We start from the raw sequence: 21,009 nt of genomic DNA on the forward strand, positions 1-21,009 counted from the left end.
CCCACCTTGTAGAAATACTCCTCAGTGGTATGTATTGATAGTATTCATGGTAGATGCTGTTAGAACCCCGCATGGGATTACAGCCAAAGTTTCATTTCCAGAAACCTAACAAAAGTGTTCCACTGATACCTGCAGGCTGAGGCATGCTCTGGTCATCAGCTTCCAGTCTTGTACTGGCACTGCTCCATTCCTTCACACACCACAGATACAGCTTCACTGCTTTTCCAGATGCAAAGACTAAGGTACAGCCAAGACCTGTGCAGACACTCTTGCATGAGCACTGGGCAAAACCTTTTGTGGGAAAACTGACCAAAACCATGACTTTTTGTGTCCAGAACTGAAGAAAACAAGATTTACCATAGCCTACTTCCACAGTAGAAAAGCTGCAGTGCTGTAAAAGGAGTTAATCCAGGGTAAAGAACTTGCACTGGTTCCTCTAAGTGCAGCCTAACTTAAATCAAACCAAAGAAAATATGTTGTCCTAAAGACATGTAATGATGATTTGCTCTCATCCAAACCAACAAATGCAGTAATTCAACTCTAAAGTGGGTGACAAGTTTGCTTTTAAATGAAGCCACAATTTAAAAGGAGAGTAATTTGACCTCCAAGTAATATTTCCTCTCTGCTCATAGCCTGGTCTGTTTGCCAAAGTTTTACAAATTTAGTAATGACTGAAAGAAATTAGCCTAATTACTTGACAAACCTAGTGTACTGACTTGAGTCTTCCAGATCAACACTGAAACACTGAAAATACTGAAAGTACAGGAATTAACCACAAAACTGTCACACTCCTCATCCACAGAACTGATTTTTATTCACAAAAGCAAATGCAGTGATTTACTGTGCAACAATGGCAAGCCAATAGAACAGAGAAAACTGTGCTCTGACCTCCATACTTAAACTTATCAAAGACTTGTTCCCTACAAAATACTGAAATCTGTTAGTGCACTTACACCATTCACTTCCCATTTTGAAAGTAATATTGTATTAGCATGGCTCTTCCAGAAAGAATTAAAAGTTGATAAACATAATTATAAGAAAGATGAGCTCTCGTGATGCCATAAATATTATCCAGATCTATTGTTATCCTAATGAGCTGAAGTGTCAGCAACTCCTTTTTACAAGCCCCTTGGCTACCAGTACAAGAACAACAATAACAAAAAACTAAAATGAATTTCTATCAGATTTCTCCAAATCCTAAGATTAAATGAAATTAAATCTAATTGTTGATTTAGAATGCAGATTTCCTTTTGGCTTTACTTAGACTTCATTCAAGGCAGCATTGCTTAACCACTGGTTTTTACTCTGCCAAGGACACAAACAAATTTATTAAGCCCATCTAGCACTTGGTAAGGTATGACTGAAAAAGAAAAATATGGTCCTACTTCACTACACTGATCAAAAATGAAAGACTTACCCTGGAGTGAATTTGTCTACTGGTAGCTAAGCCTCACATACATACACACAAAAAAAGTAATTTTGTTTGAAAACTTATGAAACTTCACTTGTTATTTCAATGCTGTAATTTTTGCAGTCTGAAGACCAACTGTGCATCTGCTAGAACATAGATGAAAAAATTACAACCGTTTTGCCTTAAATTTTCCTACTAAAAATTTCTTTCTGGTTTTATGGTTCTGGCAGTCACATTATACAGGTTTTAAAGTACAGTGTGAACAAAATCACAATACCATGCACATAATGTAAAGTTCTTTAATAGTCACTAAGAACACTGCTTTCAGTCACTTCAAATATGTCAATGCTCATTTCACCAAACAGATATCAGATAACAGCCTGGTTTAATGTTCCCACAGACAGTCATTTCAGAGCTGAGGGAGAATACAAAGGGGTGTAAACATACACAAATATGTTTATAATTAGTCTGCATATAAAAGACACAATTCTTTCATAACTTCCACAGCAGCTTTCTTCTTGCAGAGATGTCAGTGCTCATGCTGCTGCTCATTTTGAAGCAATTGGTTTCTGTGCCTTAATGGGATGGGTGAAGTGGCCTACACTAGGGAATGAGCTAGGAGCACTTCTCCTCACTCTCTCTCATTCTTGCCATCAGGAAATGCAGCAGAAACTAAATCTGAAGCAAGAAACGCTATTAAGAATACTTTTCTCGAGGTAGTTACTTAGTAGACTCTAGTTTGAGGGAGATATATTTTTAATAGCACAAGAATGGCAACACATTCTGCACTTGTTTATACAAAAGCAAAGAGCAACATTTTATATTACATCAGTATATTTCAATAGAGCAATATGTAAAGAAACAAGGCACAGCATTGGCAAGCACTTGGAAGGTCACACCTGAAGCTCATTAACTTTTTCCTTGTCCCCTTACAAAAATTACAAAGCATAATTACACACTAAAAACTTCCCTGTTCTTATACTGGATTTCAAATAAGAACAACTGACAAGTTTTGGATTGGTTTTTTTCCCACATCTTTTGATTTTTCTTTACAGAAAGTTGCCACTAGCCACAGGAGAAAAAAAAATGCCCATTTTATTATAAGTTAAGGAGATCAAACTAAAAAAGTATTTTATGACTAGAGACAACCAGACACAATTTACCAAACTCAGCTATATCTGTTCTTTTTCCCATGTAAATTACTACAGCCAGTGAAGATGGAAGTTGGAATAGCTGTTTTACATAGGCCAAACATATACTTCAGACAGTTTATAATCTGATCAAATCAAAATAATCATTACTTGTTTTCTCAGAAGGCTTTACCAACCAAGATAACGACAGCAGGGATGTTCTGTAAAATAAAATGTTTTATTTTCCGTGATCTATGGACCCATTTCCTTATTCAGACTTTGTAAATTCATTTTCACAGCAGTGATGAAGAGAAGAAGTCATAGAAAACTCAATTCAGAAGGGAAGTTTTGAAAGGCTTTAAATTGCTGAAAAAGTGAGTTTTAACTGAAGAAGCTTAAACAACATTTATTGCAGAGGTTACTCCATTTCTGCTATAATGCTTCCGTGGCTTTGATCTTTAAACCATTGACTCATGAAAATGATATCTTCAAATTTACAGGCCACCAGTAAGTGGGTCTTTAAAAAAATGTTGTACAACAATAAAGCACGAATCACAAGCACTTCTTAACCATTTGAACTGTCAACTAATTAATTATGATACTGAAACAAAGGCCTATTGAAAAAAACTTGCTCTTAAAAAGGAGAGAGGAGAAAAGGCAAGAGAGAAAAAAGGGGTGTAGGCAGTTCTAGTGAGGAAACCAAACAGCACATTGGGGAGAGAGGTTCAGAAAATGCATTATGTTTGCTCAAATTAACAGAAGCATTTCTCCCCCACCCCATTCAAAATGAAAACAAAATAGGGCAGCTCTTCTTGCCACAGACTGGTGCCCCTTAGCTGGAAGCAGCTCCAGTTGTCAGGTTCCTGTCAGCACGTAAGTGCACCAACACTTCCCTTCTCCCACTCTTTTGTTCCTACTTAATATGTGCGGTTTGTTCAGCAGCCTTTGCTGTTAAACAATTCATTTTTTCCTTGCCTCCTCCGCTTTAGGAGGAGGCAAAAATAGCAAGACTTAGGCACAAAATATAAAGCTCATTTCCTGTACCTTAGTGCCTCATTCTTTCACCTCCTTGTCCATAGGATTTAGCTACCAAATAGGTCTTAATCTGTAAACAAATGATTTGCTCTACAATTAAGCTATTCACTTCTTTTTTTTTTCCTCCCTCTCTTTCTTTGGCTGCTTGGCTGCTGTCCAGTGTGGAGGCTCATAGGTTCTTCTATTATTTAGTGCTGGTTAAAAGGCAATAAGCTCATTTAGAGTTTATAAAACTATAAGCTATCAACAAAAGCATTTAATGCTTCTCTGAAGCACTGTGATTTTAGCCTGAAAAATTAATAATGTGTGGTTCCACGTTTATATGTGTGTACACATACATGTGGATGATGTGTGAGGGTGTTTTTTTATGTACTGGCCTGGTTGCAAACTCTGCATGTCTTTAAAAAGCCAGTATTGTAAGCTACAAATACATATGTTTCACTTGAACTTTAATTGACTGTGTACTTTTTTATCAACAACTGACAATCACAGGAACTGTGATTCACCATAGCTACAAAGCTGAACCTCAAATACTTTGATGTTGTATGAGAAAAAAAGCCATGCTACTGCAGCATTTCACAACGTTTGCAAATATTGTTTCTTTATAGAACGGTGTTGTGAATCACAGGAGTCTACTAGAGTAAGTGAAACCTTCAGAGAAATAAATAACATTAGCTTTTTCATCTCTGCAGTTAAAAGTCACTGATGACTCAAGAGAAAACAACATTGAGATAAATTCTCCTTTATCTCTATTTTTAAGCTTTTGTTCTTTCTGGAAAATAAATTCTCAGTGATTAAAACCAGAACACAACATATATATATTTGCCTTCATGGAGATATTTCTACTTGCAACACAGCTACCACCTCAAGGTGTGACAGTAAAGGCAATTAAGTATTTTTTAAAAAACATGACTGTATGTTTTTAATGCTTAATACCTTAAATAAGTAAATTGTTGTAAGTGGATAGATAAATTTACAGGTGTAAATCTCATTTAGAAATGACAAGTACTTAGCCATTTCAATTTCAGCAATATACTTCCAATGAAATTCTGCAAGCCTATTTAAAGTCTATTACGGCTGCTGACATCAATCTGCCAGGCTTTAGAGTGCTAATCTCCACTGAAGATTTTCACCTACAAGTTTAGCTACTGGTATATTTGAATTAAACACTCTGGGTTTCTCTGTATAGGCAACTACAGACATAAGACATTAGAGGTGGATGGGCAATGGAGCAGAATTGTCACAGAGCACCTAATGCTAGTTTTGCCTCACTCCCATTACATTCCAGTCCTCTCCTCAGGGTTTTTGTCCTGATTTCCACACTTTCCACTAAAAATAACTTCTTCCCTACTGAATACCACATATTCCTACTGTAGCTACTCAGAGAAGAATGAACACGACTGGAAAACCCTCTTAATTTAAGGTATCATATTTTAAATGCACACCCATGCACTCATGCATATGGATGCATACACAAGCACAGGTCCATACAAAAGGACACACAATAGAATTTTAATTAGGTGTATCTATTAAGACTCACCAGAGATCAAATCAGTGCCTGTCCCTCCCCCCAGCCAAATGACAACTTCTGAAGTTGCAAATAATAGGTGGCAGTCAGACAGGTGTCAGGTGTGTATGCTCATCCTGAAAAACTACTTAGAGGTTCCAAAAAAAATCGTGCTCACCCTGCAGAAAAGAAATGTCTCTTATCCTGAACTGACACAGCAATCATATCCATATTTAAACGTTAATTATGTGTATTGTTAACTTAATTTATTGAAACACAATGTACCCTCAATAATTATCAACCAAAAGGGTTTGTGAAAATTAACAGTAAGAGGCATTTTAAACCTTTAAGGAGTATTTCAGTTTGAGAAAAAATATAAATCCTGGATGTAGTTTGAATGTAGTTGGCAACTTTTCCACCTACAGTAAATCTGAAGGCTCAAAAATAAATATTCAAGAGCATTAATTTGTTTCTAGATGTGTGCGTGCAAGTAAAACAGCAGCCATAATGTGGAAATTTGAGTCACATTTTGCAACTAATTGGAAGCAGATTAGAATTCTGCCTCAGGGGAACATTGTCAAACTAGAAGCTGGAGCAAATGAAGAAAGAGGTGAAAGCATCGTGAAGAGCTGACAGATTTACAGTGCTCAAGGCAATAAACGGGTACTAGATGAAAATGAATGTGCTTCACTGTACTGCATGCAGTTTTCAGCCATATCTCAGCAATAAGAGCATACAGCCATGAAACAATTCTTTTCAGAGAGAAGGCGAAGGAAAGAGTAAGAACGAACAAAACACCATTCAGGTGGCGTGCAAAAAAACCTATAAATCATACAGTGGCTCAAGTTGTTACAAGAATAATATAATTGGTCATAGTAGGTCCTGTTCTGCAGCCTGGACTCATCTCAAGTAAGGGATTACAGAGACATAACACAAGGAACTACTTACTTGAGCTGAAAAAGAACAGTAAACCCTTGCTCAGTGTGAGTAAGAGTCAGAGCATTAAGCTCTCAGGGAAAAAAAAAAAAACCCACACAGATTTTACATTTTTAGAGCTAAGAAAAACACAGAACCCTGCAGATAGATAAATCAGAGGCAGAAGGGGAAAAGCCTTTTTAAGGGGTGATTAGGAAAGGTTTGAGGAGATCATAAAACGAAAATAAAGTGCAGAGGCTAATGTACCAATGCTGTAATGTAATGGAAACAGCTGCTAGGTTTCTCCTTCAGTGCTTGGCATCCATTGCAGCGTCACAGGAAAGACTGTTAAAAGATCTGGACATGAAATGTAAATAAAACTATTAGCCAAAACTCAGTTGCTGTATTTATAAAACAGTAGCAGCTCTTTTTTTCTTGTGTATGTACGTAAATGTATATGTGTGTCTCTGTGTGCACATATACACACGCACCTCCAGCATATATGTGAATATCTATATTGATATAGGTACACACGTGTGTAACTCTCTCCTAAAACAGCAACTAGTAACACTGTTACTCAATATTGCACCTTATTATTGGCTGAAGTGGGCAAGAACATCAATTTATGTTTTCAGTAAAACTGGGTGTGGAACAACAACTTTCATTGTTCTCAAAATGCAGCAAAATTCCAGAACTCCAGTGCAATACAACACACAGTGCCCAACATTAAACCCAGAACAAAAATTAACCATCAAACTTTATGTCAAATATGTTCATTGTATCCATAAATACTCCTGGAATATTAGATCCTTATAGCCACAGTGCAAGCTAACTAAAAATTGCCTCAACATTTACTAAATCAGATTTAAAACTCCTACCAGCAAAAATAAAGTTCAGCAAAGTAACATGGTACATTTCTAATTGTATTTGCTTCTAACTATCACCTTTTGTTGAAGAGATACAGATCTAATTTCATTTCCCTCCTTCAGAAAGAAAGAATTGGCAAGAACATGAAACCCTGAAACATGCAAATAGTGCCATTACTTCACTGCTACAAGCCCATAATAAAGCACAGATTTGACAGTACTATCCGTGTACTGCGGCGAACCACACTCAAATAAACAGTTCTCCATGAAGAATGAAAACCCAAAGACCAAGCCCTTCCAATTCAAACATTATTGTTGCTTTTAACATAAGCCATCCACAGAAATCAGCCAAGGAGGTGACAGGAAATCCAAAAATAATTTGGTTTGGCCCTGTGCACTATGAGAAAGGAGATTACAGTTTGCTTTTCACTCTTCTTACTGGTTGAGGGAAGCGGTGAAAACTATGAAAGCTATGCTTACGTAACAAGCAGCTATGGCACCCACAGGCCTATTTCTACCAGAGTTCAGCACAGCATCACTGAAATTCATCAATAAAGGTGGCATTTGAATAGCATGAACTTGTGCTGCAGGGGGGGATGGGCTTAACAAAACCCCTGAATTAATTCAATGGATAATGCAAATGACTAAATGTGTGCAAAATCAAACTGTCTAGTGAACACAGTTAAAGAGGCCAGATGTGCCTCAAAATTTCCTGGGAAACACAGCCTAAACTTGGCTCTTTCTTTCATCAGAATGAAGAAAGCAAGCTCTCAGAGTTTACGAAAGTGTGACCAATTGGAGCTTAGTCTTCTGTTGCTAATTGAAGCACGGAAAAAAAAGCCAGTTTCTGAGGGCGAACTACAAACATATACTTTTTATATTCCACTGCCACATGATAAAAAACAGAATCAAGCTGACTGGTAGAAATTTGACTGGCAACCAAAGACCAACCTATTATTTCAAACTGTTATGGGAAAGCAATAAAATTGCTACCAGGTCTCCTCATGTTACTCTTCAATAAAAAGAAGCCATCAGGGAAATAAGAGGAAAAGAAAACACATCAAAACCTCTAAAGTTTCTTTAAGTAAAAATACACTTCTGTGGTGTTATGCCATCTGCTTCTTGGTTAACATGACAAGACAACTCAACAACTAGAATGCTAGTGTTTTGAAAACACCAAGTAACCACAATCCATAGATTTTAGTTTGCTCTTTTGACTGCAAAAACTGCATTCACATGCCACTATTGGCATATACTTCAAACATCCTCATGAGGTCATTTTCCTTCCAGTATTATTTGGTGGAGTTTCTCTTGAGACAAACACCTCAGCCAAGCTGTGTTTGTGCACAAAAGTGAGATTTAGGCTAGAAAGAATCAGAAGCTGTGAGAAGATAAGGGAACCAAATGTTTGGGGTTTTTTTTTCTGAAGATAGGTTGACAATTTATCATAAAAGACATACAATTCAATGTAGCACAATTTCACTTCAAAATTAGTGAAACAAAGAGCTGCACATTTAAATCCTAATAGGCGTTACAGGCAGAACCTAGAGAAGTTGATCCTTTCACCTTGAGATTTAGCAGTATTTGTCAACTTACCATAAAAGCAGACATATTATAAATCTCTGTTACTACATGCAACTTTCTTATTTGCAGTGTTGGCATAAGATTTCAGAAAATTTAATCAACACCATAGGTTTTCCAGCTCTAGGGTCACTATCTATACAGACGTGATTCCTAATTCATTGCATGCAGCTTGCCCTGAACACTCACTCAAACTGTTTAATCAAGCAGTGCTATACATACATAAGCATATATATTATGGAAGCATACATGTACATGGGGCGTCAGAGCAAGCTACCTTTCCACTCCTTGATGTTTCTCTCAGCTTTCTCAAAAAAGAAAAAAAAAAAAAAAACTTACAAAGGACCTGCCTGTCAGTCAAGTCGCTCTGAATAGTTTTACAACCTTACATTCAAATGTAAAGGCTTTGTTCCAATTGCCAAGAACATTTTGTAAGAGTTAAAAGAGAAAGTACAACAGAGTGCTTACTGAAATCCTACAGCACAACCAAAAGTCATTCTCTGACCTCTTTCCCCAAATGGCTACTCATTGCCTTTAGTACATTGTGGTATTAAATGAAGAACACAATAATAATTTTTTAAAATATCGTGATTTAGAATCTCATTTAAGAAAACTCCTCAAATCCTGCTATAACAACTGGCAATTATATTTATTAAGATTTTCACATTTCAAACATTTTTAAGCAAATTAAAAAATTATATATTGTGCTACTGTTCACTTTGATGAAAGGCTGCACTGAAAAAGCTGCACCAGGCAGAAATAATGGCATAAAGAGAGAAACAGAAAAAGGTTTATGAAACAGAACATCTATATATATATATATATGAACTTTACTGATTTTTTAAAAAGATATTTACTTTTTGTAGTTTTGACATCATCAGAAATTTTCATGAAAGAATGTTTTGCTGTCTTTCACCCAACAGGAAATGTTATGCACTAGACCACATTTTTTTTTAGAATATCCATATGTATTCTGTAATTGTTAAGAAATAAAAATAACTCCTTGATACGTAAACACGGCAAAAAAACTGCAAGTTTTTAGCAAAGATATGGCCAGCCCTTCAGTTGAAAGCAATCCACAAATCCACAGGTGTGAGCCTATCTGAGGACTTCAGCAAGATGTATTTCTGGTGTAAAAAATGAAGCATAGTTAAGAAGCCAGACAATCTCCAGCCAATTCAGGGAACATAGCAATATATCACTATGTGTATTAATACATCATATAGGTACAATATAAAGCTGGTAGGTTAAGAATTCTATAAAAATAATAACCTAGTTGTTGGATTATTTGTGCAAAATATCTTAGCTCAGACCACAGTAGACTCTAACATCCAGCAATTCCAACTGTATACCATGGAACAAATCTGGAACATGCCATTCAAGAAGGGAATTCTCTGTTTGAGAAATATGGACCATGGGGTGATAACACAAACCTGCCTAAATTGCTGCAGAAGAAATCTAACCTTTTTCAAGGGTGGATAACAGAAATCCAAAATATATGTATGTCCTCATCCAAAAATGGAAGCAAAGGTGAAGGACAGCTGAAATGTTAGTACTTCTGCCATGATATTCCTGATGATGCTTGTAAAATGTGCTCAATATCACATGTATCAATTAGAGTATAAGATGTGAAGAAACACAGAGAATTTTTTTATTCTTTCAGAAATGCAAATCGCATGGATAACACAGGGTACATAAAGGGGAACCTGAATTCAATGTGCAAAGGATGTGTCCAGTTAACAGAAAGCAGACCCCAGGCTCTCCCACTAATGTCAGTACTATGGAGATAACCCATTTCTTATATGGTGGAGAAAAAAAAGGCACCAGGTTTAGCACGCAAGAAAAAAGCCCTGCCGATTTCAGATTTGTGATTTAATTTCAGATTTGTGATTTACGTTGTTGTCGATAAAATAGCTTTCCAATTATGAAGGAATGCATTCTGTGTTAATGATCACAACCAGGGGTCCAGGCTTTACTCTTTTGTCAGAACTACAGCAGATCCTCCCCGCAGCTTCACCATTAACATGTCTGTTTCCTGTCAGACCACTCAGAGATAATGTCATTTATCTCAGGGCGGCACAAGACCAGTCATTAGCTTCAGTAAAAGACCTCAAACAAAGGCCGGATGGCGTTTTATCTAGGGCTCATAGGCTGCAGCCAAGAATCTCATTGCCTAACAGTTTAGAACAACTTATCTTTAAAAGAGTGATTTTCTCCCTATCAACAATTCTAGAACACTTCTCTGAACAGCAGTAAAGTCTCATGGAAAAATTTAGTCAATGGTTTTATCATATGCAATTAGGTGTCTGATAAGAGCTTGCTAAAGTTATCCTTTGAGAGGCTGGGGTGGGTTTTTTTTGGTTGTTGTTGTTGTGGGAGGGGGGTTGTGGGGATTTTTCCCCCTTGGTTTTACTTCTTAAGGAAAGACAGAGTAAATCAGGTCCTACCTCAATAGTAAGATCTTTGAAGAACTGACCCTTATTGTGTTTGCCTGCAGGAGGTGATTCACTATTATAAATTCTTCAATGACTGAGCTTCTGGAAATCTCTTTAAATGGAAGTGGAACTGGTTAACTGTATGTACGAACATGTGTTTTCACAGTCTCTCCTGTATTATTGCATTTCAGAAAGCTTCTATAAAGTGCCAGGTGAACTTTTTAAAATAATGATAATAATAATTAAAAAAAGAAAGAGAGTCAGAAAAATACAAGCAAATCTCAGCTTTTCAATTCCTGGGCTTATGCTGAAAACTAGAAACAGATGGTACTTTCCATGTTGCTTGAATCTGGTTATTGAACACCTCTATGGTTACGGGAGATTTTGCTTAGCACTTTTAACATACATTTCATTTATTGGACTATAAAATGCTACTTTGGAAAAACAAGTCTTTATATAGCTATAATTAAAACAGTCTTGCAGGAAAGCCCTCTAACATGGAGAACATGTTTAACCTCATGACATCTGGACAATCAATCCTTTCCTCTTTACTGGGTATTTATGAAGTTATTAAAATTGTAAAATTACTAATGCCCAAAGTGAAATATTTTTCCAGTAGTTCCGAATATGGTTATCAGCTTCCCTACTTTGTTTGATAGATGTTCTAGACCAGCCTCCATTGTGCTACACTAACTCTTGCTTTGCAGAGGAATTCAATAGAAGATCTGGTCATACATATTGGCAGAGGTCAGCAGGTTCACACGGAAAGCTTTCCTCGGCCAAAGGGCAGCACCTCTTCACCCAGCTCAAAAAGCACCGTCACACTACTAGACAGCACTACAGAACTTTAAGAACCCTGAGCTGTGCTTATTGTTAGACACCCATACTTATCAATGTTTTTAACAGCTAAATCCCTTATGTAGCTTTCAAAACAGTTTGCTGTCAAACAACAATAGACTTTGTTCTTTAATTACAGCAAGTGACCTCCCTGCCCTTTTATTTCACAGTGAATAAACTACACACAAGGCCGGCAGAAAAGTACATGAAGTAGCATATCTCCATAACATCATTAATCAAAGCATGTACTTAAATGATTTACATCAATAGGTAAAATTCACCCAGAGATTCCTGATGGTGTACAAAACATTCTCAAATCCTAAGGCTAAAACAAAACAAAGAAGGTGAATATAAAATAAATAATACTAGCAACACGTTAATTCGCTAAAGACAACCTTCATATGTGAAATGCAGTCTTAATGAGAAGCCCTAAGCTAAAAAAAAAAAAAAAAAAAAAAAAAAAAAGAGAAAAAATCCATCCTGGAGTATCACTAGGCTGATACATTTAGAACAGTAATGAAACCCTTCTGATTACAGCTTTGTATCTTCTGCATTAATTTCATGTAAACATACTGATTTTCACATACCAAATAAAGTTTTCCCGTATCTCAGAGTAAATTATGACTGAATGAATTCCAAAATCTCCTCACAATGCACACAAAGCAAATTTTGTAGCTATTCTGAACACTTTTCAATGTAACAGCTGTTAAAAATGCAAAAAAACTTAGCTGGAACAGATGAAGAGTTCATGCTGACAAACAGTCAGTAACTGTGCTAAAAACAGTATGGATGAGAAATGGAAAATGGAGACAGGTTTTAACACCAAAAATCTTAGGAGTGGTTAGCCTACCTGTCAAAGCTACTTATTCAGACATGTCACTGGTGGCTTAGCCACAAAATGGACTGCACAAATATAGCTCAAACATCTTAGAATTACAGCACACTTTGACTTTATCCACATATTAGGGGAGTGGCGACTTTTACAACATACTTGCGGTTTCTGCATAAAAGAGCCAGCAGAACACAGTCATTGATTTAATTAGGCTTCATAAGATCCAATTTATCATGTTTTACATGACTTTCTGCAGCAAGGAAACATAATAAATAGACTAAAAATAGAATTGAAGCACGCCGTGAAAGCTAAACAGTGACTACAACTCCTGGGAATCTGCTCCAAGCTTTTCACAAATAGTAAACAAATGCAGTATTATATTCCACACTACATATAAAAACATGTAGATTTTGAATCAGCAGTCATGAACTCATTTGATTGTAAAAGGAAACTTCCAAATTCATGAGGCATGTCTTGCACAACAGTAAGGTAACTGAACATTGATTTCAACAGGCAGGCTGAAAATTATGTATTTATCTACAGATACAAATTGCTTTGTGCAAGTATGGCATATATGTTCTAGCATATAAACAATCAAAGCAGTAGCACTTCAGCAATCTAAAACCTTTAAAGAATTCTTTCCAACGGCGATTAATCATTTGGCGGGGGGGGGGGGGGGAGGGGGGAAAAAAGCAGAAAAACAAGCATAAAACACTTGAATGTTACTAATATTGCCACTGGCTGGACTTACAGTGTCAACCACTACCAGCAACAAGCTACAACATTATTATTATTATTATTATTATTATTATTATTATTATTATTATTATTATTATTATTATTATTATTATCATTATCATTATTATCATTATTATCATTATTATTATTATCATTATTATTGTTGTTGTTGTGGTGTTGTTTTGTTGTTGTTGTTGTTTTGTTTTGTTGTTGTTTTGTTGTTGTTGTTATTATTGTTATTATATAAAAGGGAACATTCCTGGCTAAGGAAGCTGCTTAAGGCAGCAAGCAAGCACACCATTGTGCCAGACAATGGCCAGGGCTGCCCGAGCTGCAGTCGGTGTGTGCCAGCAGCGGCGGCTGTCGCTGGAAGTGCAGGCTCCAGACCTCTCCTGGAGCGACATCCACAACACACAGAGCGTGCCACTGGCGCTCAGACTCCTCCATACGTGTTTGCTCTGGATTTGCATGCCGCCCCATTTACATTGCACATAAGACTGCTCGTTCGTATATAGATTCTTCATACAATTTCCTGTGTGACTGGAGAGTTGAAAGAACACAACAACGGGAGAAACCACACCACCCTCTAATCTCCGTTGCCATGGCAGCAGCCTTTGAGATACTGAAATGTTCAGATTGCCAGCTAAACAAAATTGTTGAATGTGAACATTTGGCTGAGAGATTAAAAGGCTAAGGGGGTTGCAAAAGGGCAGTACCTCCCACATTCCAGGCAGCCACTGAATCCAATCAAATGGCTCTGACTCTTTAACCACAGCCATTGTGAAGACCGGATTAGGGCAATTTATCTAGATAGTTAAAACAGATTAGAGAACTGCAATTTGAAGACTATTGGCAACAGAAGTAAATGCCTACTGTACTAAGTTAATAAAGAGACCATGAGATTTTTGGACACCTTTCTGCCATGAACAGCACTTTTCATAAATCAAAATGCAAACATATACACATGAATTACACAGCGATCTGGTTTTCTCATCTGCATTTAGACAAGGTCATAAGGCTCATTCAAATTCATCCATAGATATGCTATCTTAAAAGCAATAATATGCATACAATATGAAATTTAATTTGTTCCTTGCTTTGAACAGAATCCCTTGGAATTATCTTCCAGTAGTAACAAATATCTGGTATCACAAACACCCAAATCTAATCCTCCAGTCGACTTAGCATTACAAAAACTTCATGACTGAAATACAAAAAGCTGGCAGCCAGTCATCAGAAGACACAACTCTCCCCTCCCGGAGACCTTCAGCCCTCTCAGGCGCTTGCAGACCACTCAGTTAACACCGACCAACCCGAAAGTTTCCCCATTGCTGAACATTTACTCGGGGAAGTTGTAAAAGCAGGCAATTTAGGACCAACAGCTGACAATACAATCACAGTCTAACACCCTGAGACTGTTCATTTAGAGGGTGTTGGCTTGCTTTATTTTTCAGGCAGAGCAGGTTCTCTTTGTTTAACAACCTGTAGAATTTACCATTCTTGTAATCCTGGGCCAACACTCACCCTCTGGACCCCCAGAAGACGGCTTCTGCCCTAGGGACAGAACTCCCACCAACACCAGAACATCCTTGAGCCAGCAGCTGACAAAAGACAACAAGGTCTCCCTCCACCTTTCCCGAAGAATAGAGTAGCAGTCATCTATTCATACAGAAAGCATCCTTGTAACGGAAAGGAATAAAAACACACACTCCCATCTGATTTCTTTCACACATTTCAACCGCCCAACAAGCAAGCAGTTCAAATCCACGAGCCAGCGTGGCTCAGAGAGGAAAGCTCCCCCAGACAGGAGACAAACTGCTCCACTCTGTTCCAGAAGCTGCTTTGCACACACGGCTCTCAGCACAAGGTGCATTTCCCTCCTCCCAGCATCCTCCTTCCAGGAAGACAGCAGCACTGCCAGTTTGCTGGCTCCTTCCTCCCAGTGGCTACACCAGCTTCTGGGGCCTCTGGGCTGCGGTGCCATGGAAGCCCCCAGCACAATAAGCATCCTGCGTCTCCACGAGGCACAGCGGCGGAGCCCCGTCTCTGCCCATGGCTCCTGTGTCCTCCCCCAGGCACAACCTCAGCTCTAGCGGGTCAGAGAGGGGAGAGGGGCTCCTTTAGACCTTGGGAGAGGAATGGCTACGAATGGCTGCTGATGCTGTGGGAGAATCAGCACATGCAAGACCTGCTGCGCCTGGAGCCTGAGCTATGCACCCCCAGCCTGAGAACACATGCCATTCCCGCTGGTACTGCTGCCCTCTCCTAAAACTGGGCACAGCTCAGCCCGGGCCATCTCTGCGTTTCTCCTTGTGGGCAAGAAGTTAAAATGAGCAGACAAAACAAAAACGTTCTCCAGCTCAGAAGGCAGGAGAGGAAATCACAAGGAAGAGCTGGAAACATGGTATCTTCCGTATAGGGAAGAGGTCTCTGGGTCATTTCTTTTTGTTGTTTTTTTTTTTTTTTTTTTTTGGTAAGGGAAGGAGGAAGGACAAATGCATGTCACAAATACACAGCAAAGAGGACAGAGGAGTCAGACATACAGTCATGGGACACTCATGGGACACTTATTATAGACATGGGGAAACACAGAAGAGGTGGAGAGGAGCTTTGTCCTACCTTTTCTGTTTTCAATTTCTTGATTCGCCTGTGGCTCTCCTCCTCCTCCTCTTCCTTCTTTACCAAAACAGAGTTCCCCATTAACCCTGAATCCGGGGTGCTTTTGCTCACCTCCCCCACAGCAGAGGAGGTGCAGTGGAAGGGGCTGCTGCTTCCACCACTGCTTCCCTTGGCCCCGAAGCCATAGAGGTGCCCAGAGGGAATTTGGCTATTGCCACCCCCACTGCCATTGGGGTGGCCCTGCTGCAGGTCATGCTGCTTGTCCTTCCTGGATTTTCCTGCATCCTTATCCCGCTTGGAGCCTCTGCTGCCTGGGGCTTTACCTGGTTTCTCCTCTTTGTTTTTCCCACAAGAGGCAACGGTGGTGGTGTTGCTGGTGTTGTTATTATTGCCGTTTGGGTTACTGCTCACACTTTGACCCAGTGCTGAATTCATGCCAGTTGCCTCTCCAGGGCGCCCTTGGACTTCCTGCCTTTTGCCAGCACTGCTGATCTCAGGAATCCCATACAAGGCAGCAGAAGGCAGAGATTTATTAGCATCCTTAGAAGTTTTACTCCTTTTCACTTTTGATTTGCTAGTCTCTTTGTGAGAGGAATTCCCCTGGGGAGCAGTGGGCTGAACAGAAGCAAATTTTAGGCCATCAGCTAAGGCTGAGGTAGCATTAGCCCCACTGGAAGCCAGACCCCCGCAATCCTTGGAGCTGGTGTTGCTGCTGCTGGTGGTATTAGAATTATTCATCTCAAATTTCTGTCTGTCCTTCTCTAAATCGGCGTCCAAATCGATTATTAAATTCCCAACACCGATTTCCCAATCATCGCCACTGTCATAAGTGTCAACTGCGTTTGGATCCACACCTTTTCCTGCAGTGGAAGTGTTCAATGACATCCTGAAGATAAGATCTCTAGAGTAAAAATCCGATGAACTTTCCTTTGGAGATGTGGGGACATTCGTTTATCTCCGTTGGGCTCTCTCTTAAGTTCAACTCTTCTTGTCTTCCTCCCCTAGGTGTGTCTAGGCTCACAACCTGCAGTCCACATCCACGTTGTCCTGTGAGGAGGGAAATAGTCAAGTATTTCTTGTCTGGGTGTTACCACAATACAACGTCACTCAATAAAGAGGGGGCAAGGTAGGGGGGAGCAAAAACATTCACCATTGCCACGTTCTTAAATTTGTTAAGCCAGAGGCAGTGGCTGTGGTGTTTTTGTAACGAGCACTTCTAATCTAGTTGTATAGCAACATCCACAAAGCCACGTCCAGAAAAAAGAAGAAAAAAAAAATTGAAGAAAAGCATTATCCACATTATTTAAATCCACAAAGTTCAGGAAATACAGTCATAGAAGTGGTGCCTAGCTGTTGGAGCACATGTTGTAATCTAAGCCCTTGGACCACCACCTAGGCACGAAAAGGAGAAAAGGAAGGACACGGATTCACTCTTCGCTGCATTCCATGGATTTTGTGGCTTTAAACCAGATCCTTGAAGTTTTGGGACTCTCCTGTATTATCTTTTACCCCCCTTCCACTTAATCTCTTGGGGGAGGTGGGGGAGGAGAGTGCTAAGGGAAGTGGGAAACCTCATTTTCCCTACCACAATACATCTTCTGTTAAAAACAACAACCTACAAACTCAAATGTTTACTGGAAAATATAAAAGTCCGTAGGTTAATTTTTTTATAAAAAAAATGAGAATGAATAAAAATTCTCTTTTCTTTAAAAAAATATCCTTAAGATAACAGTTCTAAAAGCAGCTCTAATGTATTCCTAGGTCACACAATTGTTAGGTCTGTTAAATATAGTATTACTGACTGTACAGGAAACTGATTAAGACATACACTTTAAGTGATCTGCACCAAGGTGGCCTCAGTGACCGCAAATGAGTGTGTGTTTGACAAAGCTTAGTTAAAACGATTTTTAAAGGGATCTCTCCCTTTTACAGTCGACTGCCGAAATATTTATACATATATATGCATAATGCTTACCTTTAATCCTTTATCATTTTTAATTAAACCAGCAAATCAAAATGCTGTTCCCACTCGTCTCAGCAACAACTCTGTGCCTCATTTTACTTAAAGAGCAAGTGATCAAGAAGTAGAAAGCAAGTATCATCTCAGCCAGTATAAATCGGTCAATAACATATCTCCCCCTACTTTGGCACACGGATCAGAAGTCCTTTTTTGTTTGTTTGTTTAGGTTTTTTTCGTCCTTGCTTAAAGAAAAAAAAAAGAAAAAAGAAAAAAAAAAATGCTGTGCCTCACAACTTTACGAGCTGGGAGGTAATATTTCACATTCAGAAGTGAAGCATCAAGGACCAGATTTTTGTTTGTTTGCTTTTCCTGAATAAGCACCGAGAGGTAATAATCATCACAGTAATATTAAAAAAAAATTAAAAAAAAAAAAAAAAAAAAAAAAGGAAAGAAAAAAAAAAAGAAAAAAAAAAAAAAAAAAAGGAAAGAAAGAAAAAAAAATGTTTCCCCAACTTCACACTCCGTCTTCAGCCCCGGACCTGGGAGCCATCCCGATCAGTAAGTAATGATCCCACGAAACAAACCTACAGGCGCCCGGGTGTTACAAGACAGAATGTGCTAACATCGGGATAAATTAGTGAAAGGGAGGAAGGAAAAAAAGAAGAAAGGACTGAAAATCTGGGCTGGATTCCGCCTGTTAGTTGGGAAGTGGCATTTTTTTCGCCCGTCCTGACAGATCTGATTTCTTGAAGTAACTTGAGGGGAAACGGGCGGGGGAGGCGGGGGGAGGGGGAAGAGGGGGGGCGAGGAAGAGGAGGAGGAGCGGGAGGGGGGAATCACTGATCTGATAAACCGGTTATCAAAACATTTTGTGGGAGTGGAGGGAGAACTGCGTGCTCTCGAACGAACTAAATTTTCCCAGGGGTAAGATTTCAGGGAGGGGGGTGCCTGTCCCCGTCCGTCCCTCCCCCACCAATTTTAGATCAGCGCTTTTTAAAAATAGGAATAAAAAAAAAAAAAAATCAGCAGAGGCACGTATCAGTTTCGAATTGCTGTCTCGGGGAGGGGGAAAAAAATAATAACAACGAAAAACCCGTGAGCTTGGGCTAGTCAGTCATGCGGTAAGTAATTCAGTAATTAGAGTCCGAGGAGATAAAGCAGACGACCTTTTTGTCAGGACAGATCGCTCCCACCTTATTGTCTCAGCAAACCTCGCAGCCTACCGTTATCACCCCCTCCCCCTTCCCTTCGCCTCCCTCCCCAAGTCAGACGGTCTCGGAGCTTTAGCTTAGTATTTTTAATTAGCCGGCGATGGGAAGCTAAAAGCCGTAATGAATTGCCGGCGGCGGGAGGGCGGGGGAGGGGCGGCGCGGCGGCTCCCGCCGCCCGCGTCACGTGACGCCGGCGGGCTCCATTGGCCGCGGCGGCGGGGCCGGAGCGCGGCCGGGGCCGCCCCTCACACACCCGGCGGGGCGGGCCGCGCCCTGCCCCGGCCCCGCGCCGCGCCGCCGGCCCCGCCGCTCGGCTGCGGCCCCGCCGTGCCCCCCAGCAACGCCTCGCCGGCACCCCGCCGCCTCCCCGGGGGGCGCGTTTACCTCAGGGCTTTCCCTCCCCTGCGCCTCAGGCCCGGCAGAAAGAGACGGCGGTGGAAGCGGCCGAGGCATCAGCCGCCGACGGACGAGCCCACCCCCACGCCTCGGTGCAGCCTCGCGTTTCTGGTGTCTCGGTGTGACAAGCGAGGTGCCTCCCGGTCTGTCGGTGCCCCATCGCTCCTGCTAACGAGCGCGGTGCTCCCGGGGCCGGGGGGGCGGGGAAGCAATGCAGGCTTGGCTGTAATGGTGTCACTTTTATTCCCCCCCTCCCCCCGCGCTGGGTTAGTTAAAACCCAAAAAAGGCACTATGCTTTAACGCCCCCCAAGTGCACCGTCAAGTATGATTTGTGTGGCCACAGTGCTTTCACCCTCCTACTTCCCTCAAATAACTCACCCTGTTTGTGCGATTGTTTTGGGGTTTTTTTCCTCCTTTAAAAATCCCCAAAAACCCTAGTTATCTCAACTCCCAAAACTCTTTAACACTCCCGTTTGCAGAGAAAAAAAAAAAAAATCCCCTCTAAGTGCTATAGACACACCACGCAACCGTACTTACGGTCTGTATTGGATCGAGTTGACCTTTTCCTTCTAACTGCATTGAGTGTGTTTTTGTTGCAGCCGCTTTTTATTTTAGGAAAAAAAATTCTAATGTCTTCAACAGATTTATTGTGTTTGGAGGAAGAGAACACCAGATATCATGAACCTTCCTTTCCTTTCTTTCTAGAAACAAAATTAAAACGACAAAAAAAAAGAAAAAAGAAAAAAAGAAAGGAAACCAAAATAAAATAAAAATAAAAACTGGGCAGAGGCGGCAAACCCGGCATGTGTGTCTGTCCCCTCACAGGCTGACACACAGGCACAGGGGACAGGGGCGCTGCCCCCACGGCAGCGGCCGAGGCGGGGGAGTGGGAGCCTCGCTCCGCGCGGTACCTGAGAGGGACTTTTCTTTGTTCGCGATGCCCTTTCCCTGCCGGCCAATCAGCGCCCAGCTTTTATGAAACCGAGCCCTGCGATTGGCCCGCGCTCCTCCTGCCTGCCGGCGAGGGCGAGAGACACAAACACGCACCCGCTCGCACCCCCGGCGCCCGCTCGCACTCGCGCCTTGTACGGCGCACACCCGCGCGGAGCCCTCGGCCCGCACACACACGGCACCCCGCACAGACACACTGTACACTCACACTGTACACTCACACTGTACACTCACACTGTACACCGCACAGACACACTGTACACTCACACTGTACACTCACACTGCACCCCGCACACACACGGTACCCAGCACAGACACACTGTACACTCACACTGTACACTCACACTGTACACTCACACTGCACCCCGCACACAAACTGTACCCCGCACACACACACGGTACCCCCGCACACACACACGGTACCCCCGCACACACACACTGTACACTCACACTGTACACTTACACTGCACCCCGCACACGCACGGTACCCCCGCACACACACACACACACACACTGTACACTCACACTGCACCCCGCACACTCACACTGTACCCTCACACTGCACCCCCGCACACACACACTGT

The 21,009-nt window shown here is 40.8% G+C and overlaps 1 protein-coding gene across 1 annotated transcript in view; it reads right to left on the reverse strand.

The window, feature by feature from the left end:
• Positions 1-20,634, reverse strand: part of ZNF608 (zinc finger protein 608) — an 83,856-nt gene extending 63,222 nt beyond the window's left edge. Inside the window, exons 1-2 of the mRNA XM_056514380.1 lie at positions 20,012-20,634; positions 15,907-16,953 (exon numbers count right to left, since the gene is read on the reverse strand). Coding sequence (XP_056370355.1) covers positions 15,907-16,791 — 885 coding nt within the window. The 5' untranslated portion in view covers positions 16,792-16,953; positions 20,012-20,634. The remainder of the gene's footprint in view (positions 1-15,906; positions 16,954-20,011) is intronic.
• Positions 20,635-21,009: the final 375 nt, after the last annotated feature.

Source organism: Oenanthe melanoleuca, chromosome Z (assembly GCF_029582105.1).
Source record: "Oenanthe melanoleuca isolate GR-GAL-2019-014 chromosome Z, OMel1.0, whole genome shotgun sequence".
NCBI lineage: Eukaryota > Metazoa > Chordata > Aves > Passeriformes > Muscicapidae > Oenanthe > Oenanthe melanoleuca.